The sequence below is a fragment of the Dreissena polymorpha genome, chromosome 1 (assembly GCF_020536995.1).
Source record: "Dreissena polymorpha isolate Duluth1 chromosome 1, UMN_Dpol_1.0, whole genome shotgun sequence".
NCBI classification, from domain to species: domain Eukaryota; kingdom Metazoa; phylum Mollusca; class Bivalvia; order Myida; family Dreissenidae; genus Dreissena; species Dreissena polymorpha.
In genome coordinates this window covers 38,548,250-38,561,290 of record NC_068355.1, presented here as the reverse complement: position 1 = coordinate 38,561,290, position 13,041 = coordinate 38,548,250, and the positions used below count along the sequence as shown (strand labels likewise).

General features: G+C 35.8%; 1 protein-coding gene across 5 annotated transcripts in view; it reads left to right on the top strand.

Moving 5' to 3' along the window:
- LOC127865014 (microphthalmia-associated transcription factor-like) overlaps positions 1–13,041 on the top strand; it is a 58,825-nt gene that overhangs the window by 24,545 nt on the left and 21,239 nt on the right. For 3 of the 5 annotated variants that reach the window (XR_008042452.1, XM_052404864.1, XM_052404862.1), the window contains exon 1: positions 9,729–9,916. The exons of the other annotated variants lie outside the window; for them this stretch is intronic. Coding sequence is in view for 2 of the 3 variants with exons in the window: in XM_052404864.1 (XP_052260824.1) it covers positions 9,810–9,916 (107 nt within the window). In the remaining variant the exon portion in view is untranslated. Of the gene's footprint in view, positions 1–9,728; positions 9,917–13,041 lie in introns of those variants that run through there. 5 annotated transcript variants of the gene reach the window in all.

The window sequence follows — 13,041 nt, the reverse complement described above, 5'->3', positions numbered from 1 at the left end:
TATGCCCATACCATTGTCTCTCTGTATGGATTTATATATGCCCATACAATTGTCTTTCTGTATGGATTTAGATATACCCATACCATTGTCTCTCTGTATGGATTTATATATGCCCATACCATTGTCTCTCTGTATGGATTTTCAGAAAAGATTAATAAATAAGCTCGTTATAGAGGCAATATAAAAGGGCGTTATTTTCTGACTGCCATCATGACTCCAGCCAAACCTATAATATCAACTGATCGTTACGGCCGAACCTAGAATGTCACCTGATGTTTACAGCCGAACCTAGAATGTCAACTGATGGTTACAGCCGAACCTAGAATGTCAACTGATGGTTACAGCCGAACCTAGAATGTCAACTGATGGTTACAGCCGAACCTGGAAGGTCAAGATGTTAACGGACGACTTATGACCCAGTGATCAAGGAAAAACTGTAAAGCGCCTTTGAACGCACATCTTGAGTATGAAAAGGGCGCTATATAAATGTGGTGTAAAAAAGTCAACTGATGGTTACAGCCGAACCTAGAATGTAAACTGATGGTTACAGCCGAACCTAGAATGTCAACTCATGGTTACAGCCGAACCTAGAATTTCAACTGATGGTTACAGCCGAACCTAGAATGTCAACTGATGGTTACAGACAAATTTTGCCATGGATGTGTGTCCTCAACATTGTCCGATTTCAGGCCAGGGACACAAACATGTTTCCAGTAATTTTCTAATACATTGACCTAAAGAAACTTCAACTCGACATAAACTCGACATAGACTGACTTAAACTGACTTAAACAACCACGAACCTAAATATACTTTTGTTTTTCGTATCTCAAATCTGATCACTACCGCGGTATTTACCCCTGGTCATCCCCGTGGTCACCACAGGCTAATATTCGTAAATTTGGAATTCACCTTGAGTTTCAGTAGAAGGATAATTGAAGTACGGGCGGGTCACATCTCGGTTTGCTTTGATTTCATATCATCTGTAAATATACAATATGACTTTGAAGTAGTGTCCATATTCAACTGGGTAATCGCTGCCTTATAGTACCCTAAACTACTTAGTAAACGTGATCGATGCAATAATAAAATGCATACAGTTAATGCAGTTGCACCTGTGTTAAGACGTTGGGTATAATAATTTTTATTAAAGGGACCTTTTCACATATTTTGGCAGGTATTTAAATTTGTCATTAAATGCTTTATATTGAGAAATGTAAACATTAGATCGAAAAAGTTCCAGTAAGAAAAAAAGAATAAAATTAAAGAAAGAAAAAAAGTAACCCTCAACTGGTCCCGAACCACCGACCTCTGGAGTAAATGTCTATCGCTTAGACCACTGGGTCATCCGTGCTAATACAATGAATGATGTGTTTTATATTTTATATAAGCAATCCCCGTAGTATCACACAATATAACGACAACAACAGACCTCTCCAAATGATGCAATCGTTTCGCGTTGCAACGCTTTATAATTTTCGAGTTTTTAAATCGTCAAAAGATGCATACAATATATATTTTAGAGCATTGTATTGTTCAGTATTACTGTTTCCTCACAAATACCAACTAAAACGAAATTGTGTGAATCTGAAACATTTTTTTTATTTTGTCAATTTACCAAAACGTGCAAAGGTCCCTTTTTACGGTGAAAATACATTTTCACAAACATGGTTTATTCACGTTGCTGTTCAACAGACACTCAGTCCTTCTTAATGACTGCCACCATCGAAACTAAAATTAACTTATGATAGTTAGCAGTCAAAATATTTGTAAACGTAATCTTCAAATACACAGTTAACGCGTTTCATAGTATTAAAATTAATTACATGTACATCTATTATAAGGCATATGCGCGTTTCACCGAAATATAATATATATCCTTATTATTGATTATCTTCGATTTGTTGCTATCTCCTGTCCAAATAAGGACAAAACAACAAGTAATAATTTTAAAATTCTAGTATTGCACGCGCAGATTTTCCGCTTTTAAATTGTAAATAAACAAAAAAGAGAAAGTTGTCGAAATTGCAAAAAAGAAACATCTTTATTTTATTTTTATGACCGGGTATTTTATTAGGTCGTGTTAGAATTAAATTAATTTTCAGTTAGTCGCTGTTGAGTACGCACACACCAACTCTTATATTGAAGACAATTTACACTAAATCGCACTCGGTCGTTGAACAAACAAAGGGCTGAATTGTGCAAATGTTCATGGGTGAACAGGAATGTTTTGCCATACCATCGTATCTAGGTCTGCAATGTGACACCCTTTCACAACTCTTTGAAGAGTACAGCAAACATGTCAATCAGGTGGCAACGCCAGAATCTAGCAAACACCCGTCTTGTCAACGTCACACTGATCGATTCGTTTATGTCAAACAATAAATGTTTGTGGTTGTAGAGGGTTGAAGACGATGGTTGACGCGGACGGTAATTGACGGTGGCTGGTTGTAATTGACGATTGCTGATTTTTGTAAATGGTTTCTTATAGTAACTGATATCTGTTGATGGTTTTAACAATTGCTGATGGTTGTTAATTGTGGTTGATGTGTTTATGGTTGCTGATAGCTTTTATGGTTGCTGACGTTTATTTTATATGGTTGTAGATGGTTGTGCTGATGATTATTGATGCTTCCTGGTGATTGTTATTGGTTGATGACGGTTATTTTAAATGGTTGTAGATGGTTGTGCTGATGATTGTTGATGCTTCCTGACGATTGTTTATGGTTGATGTCGGTTATTTTAAATGGTTGTAGATGGTTGTGCTGACGATTGTTGATGCTTTCTGATGATTGTTAATGGTTGATGGCGGTTAATTTAATTGGTTGTAGATGGTTGTGCTGATGATTGTTGATGCTTCCTGATGATTGTTGATGCTTCCTGATGATTGTTGATGTATCCTGACGATTGCTGATGCTTCCTGATGATTGTTGATGCTTCCTGATGATTGTTGATGTATCCTGATGATTGTTGATGCTTCCGGGTGATTGTTTATGCTTCCTGGTGATTGTTGATGTATCCTGATGATGGGTGATGCTTCCTGGTGATTTTTAATGGTTGCTGGCGGTTGCTGATGATTGTGGCTGTGGGGTCAGGTGTGTTGTTTTCGCTATATTTGAGGTAACTGTGTATGTAGATCAGTAGAATAGTTGTGGCAACATAAAAATGTTAAAGTTATCAGGTTTCCGGTCTGTAATTTCCCAAACACGTTTTCACTTATGATTATTTATCGAAGTCGTGTTTAATTTAAATAGGCTGGTGGGATATAAAATAATCATAGCCACGCGCATGTAACCCATATTGGTGTTTTCATGTAGTATAACCATAGTGTATACTCGTCTATAGTATATTAACTGTTATCTTCTTGACTGCAATCCAGTATTGCAATTGTTTTATTTGCAGCATCCTTTGCTTTATATTTAGAAGTAAAGATACTTTTTTTCAAATAACAACTAGTACATCATTATTCAAGTGTAAAATTGAGATCTTATTTTGTTGTAGCTTTCCAGTGGTTTTAAGTGTTTTAAATTTGTCTCAGCAGTTACAAATAACAGCTTAAATTATCGATAATATTCACCGAAATGACATCATTATTATGACGATTTTACGCTATTATATTCCCACAAAACTATGAACTGTAACTCTTTCAAAATGTAAATAATACGTGTAAAAATAATAAAATAAATCCGCACCGTCTTGGTTTTGTTAGGTTATCCTTCATTTGTACATATAACAGTCTTATTGTTCTCATTTCCAGATATATGTAAGTGATCCTACCGAGGTAGGTATAACGTTTGCAAGACGATCATTTTCTTGTTTCATATTCTGTTTCATGTGAATTCCCTTTTGCCCTCTTACAAATATGTAAAATGAGACCCTAGTCTTCGCATATGGGAAAAAAATATCACAGTGAAAATAGGATCGTAAAAACTATGACTGTGAAAACTCCATATTAAGCCACACATTACCTTACATAACTTGTAGATTCGGATTCGTGGGCTAGTGCTCAAAGGTTCGATCACCATCTCAATCCTTACCGTCTAATTCGTCTTCAACAGCAAACGTTATTCGGGGAGGGGGGCGGCGGCTGTGAACTAAGTGTTTAAAACGTGCACTTAAAGGTCGTCATCGAAACGGGACGCATTTTCCTTAACTCGAATTATAACTTATCAATCTTCTTAAGTCGATGGCCATATCGGAGAATCCCGGCCTACTCGAGGAACATCTGCTACTACTCCAAAATACTCGTGTTTCGGCGAAGATTTACCAACAACGGTCAATGAGACTTGAACCTCTGTTCTTTCAACCTATTCCAGTTATGACAGTTTTGAATAAGTGGTGTTGACAAAGAACTATAAGCATCTGAGTGCTATTATATTGCATCCAAGCTAAGAAAATATGTAAATGCATTTTTTTAAACTATGCCGCGAGTTCAATATTTACATAAGCTATTTCTTGTACTATCAATCTGAGTTTATTTACATATCAACCAATCCATCAATCAGATTCAAAATATATCTATCGAGCAATAAGTACATTGGATTAGTACATATTTGTAAAATATTAACGGTACCGTCGCCATCATACAAGCCTCGGCATTTTTCTACCCTATCTTCAAGCACTTTCCAAAATCCGTGTCAAGTGCAACGTGGTAAGAGCATGCATGCTAAGATGACTTGTTAACAGAGCTACCCAATTAAAGACAAGTACTAACATTCATTTACTACAAAATTAATATATGTTAAACAGTTTAAAATATTTATTAAAGCAATAAAAACAATCAATTACAAAAGTTTGTCTTTCCCGAGAGTCGAACTTGGGACCGTATGAAGCATATGCTAATGCGTCGCCACTGCACCTTTGAAGCTTTTGACATAAAAAATACATTTTGAACACACGTTTTTAAAGAACTTCTTTGCAAAAATATGTATAAAAAATAATTACCATCGCTGTATGCTTTATACAATTTCGATTTACGATAAATGTAAACCGAATATTTTTTTTAATTGTCTTAGTCAGGAGCATTGTTTTACTTATATGAATATAATGCACACATTCTTGTTTAATCTAAAAAAAAATTAAATGAATTGAAAGTTTACCAAACTGTCTACATGTTCCTTTAATGGACGATATCTGGTACTCGACATGCACGTAAACACTGTCTCCCCATGTTGATCACTTGTGCCAATTTATTTGAAATTCCATTCTTGCTGGGCAAAGTAATGCCCCAAACACACTGTACTGAATTGTCTTCTTGTATATTATTTAGGTAGGCACAGTATACTTGAGTTCAACCTCATGACATAATCGCATAATTAGAGTATCACGCACATAAATTCTAAGTTTTTAGGTTATAATATTTACACATTTTGGCGTAGCTGTTCAAACAAGCTTTTCACCGTAGATGACATTTACATAACGCCAGCAGACGCGAATGAATACCGGTACACTCCATTTATTACATTGGCTTATTTGAGCATATCATCCCCCGAAACATTAGCAACATCAACGCGTCTTTGAAGTAAACGATGTAACACTGGTCAGTGTATGGTAATGCGGACTACTCTCACTGTTCATACGAAACCTTCATACGCATTTTGACTCAGTTACAAGAACGCATTACCGGATAGTTTCATCATTATTGTTTTCAATTTATCAAAATACACGAATTTAATGGAAACAAATGAATGAAAACCTATCGGTAAATGGCATGCGTCTTATATTGTGAGACAAAACCACCGAAAGAGTACAGTGTCAATGATAGAGGGAAATCGTTTAATTATCTAGCCACACATGTGCGACATATATACGCGGTCAGTTAGTCTAAAAATCTTTCTTGCAAGCCAGAATAGGCAACCGACATTTGCTAGTTTTCTATAAAAAACAAATTTTCAATCGGAAAGTATCGTGGTTTGATGTTTCAGTAACAAGACACAATTCGATTGTTTAAGACCCGCGTCATGCGGAAATGGGTATTGTGCAATATTGTCAGCGTAGTCCATGCAATAAAAGCGTAGCCCAAGACAAGACTGCGAAAGTGCGCAGACTGGACTCGAGCTACGCTGGCCGCATCTGCCATAAGACCAAGTTTTTATGACGCGGATTAACAGTGTGGTTTGTATGTGCGGAGAGAAAACTGCTTCGTAATCAAATATCAACATTCCATGTATTTCGCTGACGAAGAAATAAATTCATACGAAGTCATAAGAGGACACATTAAATTTATTATCACAAATACAATTTGTATCTACGAACACTATTATGTAGTTTAAAATACGTGCACTTCATTACAAACATTTAATACGGTGGTTAATAGGGGTATTCCACTACGACCCGATTCCCCACGATTTGTCCCGATTTCCAATAGTTTGAGGTCGGGGACATTCGTAACTCAATCGGCGAAGGTCCTAACTCATTCGTAGCTAGTCGCGGGCGAGTCGTGAGCTCCCAAAAAATCGCGGCCAGTTTTTAAACGTGTTTAAAATTTGACCAAGACCTCAAAGACTGAATTTAAACGCAGTTGACTCGTAACAGTGTCGTAGTGCGTTCTTGGGCGTCGTAATGGAATCTTAGGTAATTCTTGACTCAATCGGGGAATCGGTGATCACGTGATCTGTCTACGAAACATTAACTATTTTGTCAAGACTCTCAAGAGTTCATCCCGATTTAGTTGCGAGCCCGCTTAGATTCTCGCGATTTAGTTACGAAACAGTTACGATTTTGTAAAGAATGATAAAGAAATATATATTTTGTCCATCATGTTTTGTTGTCGAATAACCCACAGTAAGGAGTATAGATGCGTAGGAATTAAATCACGAATGCGGAGCACGAGTGCTTTGATAACACGAATCTGTACTCCTTCTTGTGGGTTATTCGACAACAAGCCATCATAGAAAAATATAATTTCTATTCTTACACGATTCTGATTGATCTGCTTCAAGCTTTTGGACGTGAACTATATTTTTCAATATTCCGCCCTTCTTAGTACAAAGTTCACTATTTAGTGACGTCATTGAATTGTACACACACATTTGACGTCGTTTTTATTCATAAATATTTTGCAAATTACGTCACTTACATTGAGAACAACACTCATAGAAACTAAATGACGTCACATGTGTTAATTCTTCTGAAAAGCTGACATGCTATAAATGTTTTCTTAATTACGTTTCTTAACAAACAAATTCTTAGCAGGCGTGGTCATGCCACTTATCACCAAATATATAATTTGTTGTTTCATTACATTTATATACGTGCTACATTTTTTACATTTCTTTAAGAGCGGAATTTAAGCACGTGCATTTAACTGCAATATTTTCTTTATTTATTCGGATCTATTTTCAAAATACTAAGCTCCGCCCATTTTTTATTGCAGAATAACTGTCGTAACTGAATCGCAGACTGTCACGAGTCCTCCCGATTTAATAAATGTGAGAAATCGTAGCGAATCGCGGGCTTATTTTCGTAGTGGAATAGGACCATAAGCGACTATTAAGTGAAAAAAGAACACAACAATCCTTAAACCGTTTTTATTTAAATTTCTATCTCATTATCTAAGTCAGGATATACGCCGAATATCTTTTTTAAAGATATATCTTATTATTAATGCTGTGCAATAACACTAAATTCCGGACAGAGTAAATGGTATATTGAGATTGGATTTTGTGACACGGACAATGGACCTATGAAGGTTATTATACCTCGAGGACTTACCTTTTTTGGTACAATTTACAAATTAGAACAAATTGGTTATTTTAGTCGAGTATAGCGACACACAAACATTACTGATGGGTATCATAAGTTAAAAGTTAGATTTATCTCCTACCGGGATGCCTACGGTGTTGATATGTCTGATATGTCTGAAATCAGGACAAAAAAATGCCACGTATGGCGGGTTAGGCTGATTGAATTTGTTCTCTTGCTGTGTGATCCCAGAATGCGAAGTCATCGTGGTAAAAGCAATTACGACAGATGGAGCACTTTGAAAACTGTACTCTTCTGTCCCAGTTTGTAAAACATTAAGCTCTTACTCCAGGTTTTAAAATCATAGATGATCATTATCATCTCCATGAAGGTGACCGAGTAGAGCGAGGGTCGTACAGCCAGTTAAAATAACGTCCGGAAGCTAGGATACATAAAACATGCGTCTTTTCTGTACTAAGCGACTTTTCTGTACTAAGCGACTTTTACCAGGAAGCATGGTTTCAAGTTATCGCTTTTGTAAAAACGACCTTAAACAGTTATACTAACCTACAGCACAATACCTGTCGTATTGGGATATAAGTGTTACACGTGGTTCATGATTGACCACAGTGATGACCAACCTTTCTTAGGCGGCTTAAACATAATTTTTAAAAGGGCACTAACAAAAAAAGATAAAGTATTACCGATAAACAACAAGAATCCGTGACATTTCTTTAAATGCTACCGTCAATGCTAGTTTTTTTAACGTACTTAAATGTAAAATTAAAAAGGTACGTACTTTAATGTAAAATTATAAAGTTATTTTTGTTTCCAATTACCTGACCGCTGTGTGTATCCGCCCTAAACCTTGAGTAATTTAGTTGAGTTGTCGAACATTTCGATTAATTGCAATCGCAAAATAAACCAGTACATATTACCAAGATGAGGTGCAAATATCTTTACAAGATTTCTGTGATCGAACATCCTTTTGAAAGTGGCACATTACTCGAGAATAGTTAAACGTACACCCATAGAAAGACATAAAGTACATACCCTATTAATCAGAGATGTAAGTGGAAAGTAACAACTGTTTTACCCAATCAGCCTGGATCACTTGACCTGATGTAAAGTAAAAGAACGGATATGTCCACCAATATCGGATAATCCAGTCAGAATAAGATATGTCGATATATAATATACAACTGTTTATTGCTGCACCTTAAATGTGCACATGAACTTGACGCGATCAATGAGTGTGTGCGAGTGCGCTAATATATATGTTTATGTATATTAAAATAATTAAAGATATTCACCCTTATATTTTAAAAACAACAATCACGTAAACAGGCACGACAAACAACACAAACAAACACAAATACACGAAAAAACTGTGCGACAAGTGAATGTTCTACCATTTTCTGCACTCTTTCACCAGCAGCGAAACATAAAAAAAAAACGAAATCGCTATCAAAGACAGTTGGAGACCTTCTAATCGATCGATTTTAGATTAATTTAAATAATGTACATGCGGGAAATCGAAATATATGCTCGTTTTGTGAATATGTTTTATCTAAATTATTGACTATTTAATTATTGGGTCATTCTGACTGCGTCAACGTACCACAGAACGATCGTGTCTTTGTTATAAGTTGATAAACGCTGCCCTATGCGCGCTTCAGAACCCTTTGAATTCTTAGGGATTGAATTATTTTATAAATCTTATTTGCAGCTTACCAAAAGAGCTGTCATATTCGTTTCGTATTTGAGCCATTATATTATATACTGAACTGCGAGTTACAGTGAAAGGGAGAAAAGCTAAAGAAAACTTGAGTTATCTTTCATTTTACTACACCATAACCAGTGTCACTTTGCTTAAATAATATTTGAGAATTTATCAGATCGCACCGTTCTCTTTCCGGGATTTCCAGAACGTGACTACAATGCTATTTTAAGAACGATGAGATCAGTTTTGACCAATCAATGATGAGCTTGTAAACCATGCGACGAATTTCAACCAATTAATAGAGCCCGGAACGTATTGACGTCGAATGTGCTATTTTAAGACACAGATCAATTAATGGCGGAGTAGGCAAACAATACTTTGCTTTCTTCAACAAAGTGCTTATAATGTCTGATTCTGGGATTGTAATGGACATTTCAAGTCTCCACAGCGGGGACGAAAGATCACAAGAAGGACACTACTACGAATTAAAGAGCAATGCCGTTGTCTGGAGGTAAATTTATAAAACAATTATCGACGTACTTTTTGTTTCACATGTACAATTTGTGAGTCATGTGACGCATGTATTTTGTGGCTACGCAAACTTCCGCTTGCTTGTCTAGACTGAACATTCATCTTTGTAGTAAGCATGCGGAACAAATGTGGTGTTGAAACACATTTTCTTACAAAACACTATTCATTTCGATTGTTTCTAAACGTGTTCACTCTTGAATGGTATTCTCTAGTCTATATAAACGCACTTCCAGACACAGGTTACTTGTAATATTTTTGGTCCTTAATATATACATAATAAAAGAAAAGGTATCCAACAATGATTTTACAGGTGTATTGAATAACACTATGCAACAGAATGAAAGATTAAACAATGCACACATATGTCGTTGTGGTTGCCAGCTGAGCAGGAAAGCGTCCATCTATGATTAAAATCTGTTTATTTAAAGAAAATCTATCAAGTATGTCCAAAAAAGTTAAAAGTTTCACAAATATGACACCAAATCAAAGTGTGTTATTCTCGACGTTCAAATGTCAGTTATGACAGAAGGTGATTTTTGGCCCATTTTTCACAATAATAATTTGGAACTTGTGCGCTGTGGGTTTTTCCGATTTCTGAGCGCGCGTGCGAAGTACAAACATTGTCATTAATACAGTAATGACCAGTAACATTGATATCGGATTTGCTTCCCATTCAGTAGTGGATAATAAGTATTTAAACAACAGTAGTGTTCTTTTAGGAAATGTCAAAAATCAAGTATTTTGTTGTTATTACTATAACTATATATATTATTAATAATTACACATAACAAATCTAACACTGATATACATGTATGTCAGACGTTTAGTACAGGTTTAAAGTCTAAATAGACCGTTCAGATGTACAGCCGCCTATACGAATGGGTCCAGTAGCTAACATCCTTAAAAGACATGAAAAACAGACTTTGTAAGCTGTATGGTAATGAAGGAACCTATACAAACGGCTTGACATATGCAATATTTCTTCAGAAAAACATTATTCATGTTCTTGTTTTTTTGGCATGCTTTATAGATATAGCAAATAAAAGTCATGTATGGTAAAGCTCGTTATTGATGTGTCTTCTCATCTTAAGGTCTAAGTCTTTAGCGAATAATTTTCTTTATTTTTCAGATTAGATTAAAGAAAAGCATCACAATAGAGCTATATCAATAGACATATAAATATCCAACTGATTTGGAACAAAATATTAGTTCTAGTACAACAAATGGACTGAGGAAAGTAAGGTTTTTGTTGTTTGGTACTTGTCTGTATGATTTTAAATATATCTGAATAGTATAATATATATACGATGGAGTCAATGTCTTGGTTGTTTCGTTGACAAACTTCCATTAAAACTGTATGCACAGGCCTAAGCACAGTATATACAATGACATTGTTACATGACTGAAGCTGTTTACATGTACATGCAGCATTATATCATGTTACATAGTATTCTTTCAAATTAAACACGATCGAAATTAGTTCATCTAAAGAAAAGTGATTAAATCATGGTATTTTTATCATTTATAACAAATGTTTGAGGATAAAAAGTGGTGTTTACTATTCAGCGATATGAGATATTATTGATTCTCTCTCTTTTAAAATATGCTTGTCTGCTTTTGTTCTTACCTTCCGCGTGTGCTCAAATATCGGAAAAACAAAGACTGGAAAGTTCCAAATAACAACTACATGTATTAAACAAAAACTTTGCTATAAACTACACGTACGTTTTTCATCACCTTTTTAATGCATACTCATTCTTCCAAACTTGCAAGTTGTCCTCATGAATTTTAATATAATCATTAAAACTGTGTTTGTTTCAAATTTGCAAGCCTGTCGTAGATAAAATTACAAAACATTAAAACTTTATTTTAAAAAAAATGAAAATAAAATCCTGTTAAACCAGTAAATATGTTTATATGCAATAGATTTTTCTATGCAAATAATAAATGACAAATTTATATATACTATGATCTTAGAGTCCAGAGTTTATTATGCCCCCCCTTCGAAGAAGAGAGGGTATATTGTTTTGCTCATGTCGGTCAGTCCGTCCACCGAATGGTTTCCGGATGATAACTCAAGAACGCTTACGCCTAGGATCATGAAACTTCAAAGGTACATTGATCATGACTCGCAGATGACCCCTATTGATTTTGAGGTCACTAGGTCAAAGGTCAAGATCACGGTGACTAGAACCAGTAAAATGATTTCCGGATGATAAATCAAGAACACTTAAGCCTAGGATCATGAAACTTTATAGGTACATTGATCATGACTTGCAGATGACCCTTATTGATTTTTAGGTCACTAGGTCAAAGGTCAAGGTCACGGTGACTCGACACAGAAAAACTGTTTCCGGATGATTACTCAAGAACACTTACGCCTAGGATCATGAAATTTCATAGGTACATTGATCATGACTCGCAGATGACCCCTATTGATTTTCAGGTCACTAGGCCAAGGTCATGGTGACTCGAACCAGTAAAATGGTTTCTGGATGATTACTCAAGAACGCTTATGCCTAGGATCATGAAACTTATTAGGTACATTGATCATGACTCACAGATGACCCCTATTGGTTTTCAGGTCACTAGGTCACAGTGACTCGAACCAGTAAAATGGTTTCCGGATGATAACTCAAGAACGCTTACGCCTAGGATCATGAAACTTCATAGGTACATTGATCATGACTCGCAGATGATCTTGATTGATTTTCAGGTCACTAGGTCAAAGGTCACGGTGACTTGAACCAGTAAAATGGTTTTCTGATGATAACTCAAGAACGCTTACGCCTAGGATCATGAAACTTCATAGGTACATTGATCATGACTTGCAGATGACCCCTATTGATTTCCAGGTCACAAGGTCAAAGGTCACGGTGACTTGACACAGTAAAATGGTTTCCGGATGATAACTCAAGAAAGCTTACGCCTAGGATCATGAAACTTCATAGGTTCATTGATCATGACTCACAGATAACCCCTATTGATTTTCAGGTCACTATGATTTTCAGGTCACTAGGTCAAAGGTCAAGGTCACGGTGACTTGACACAGTCAAATGTTTTCCGGATGTTTACTCAAGAAAGCTTACGCTTAGGATCATGAAA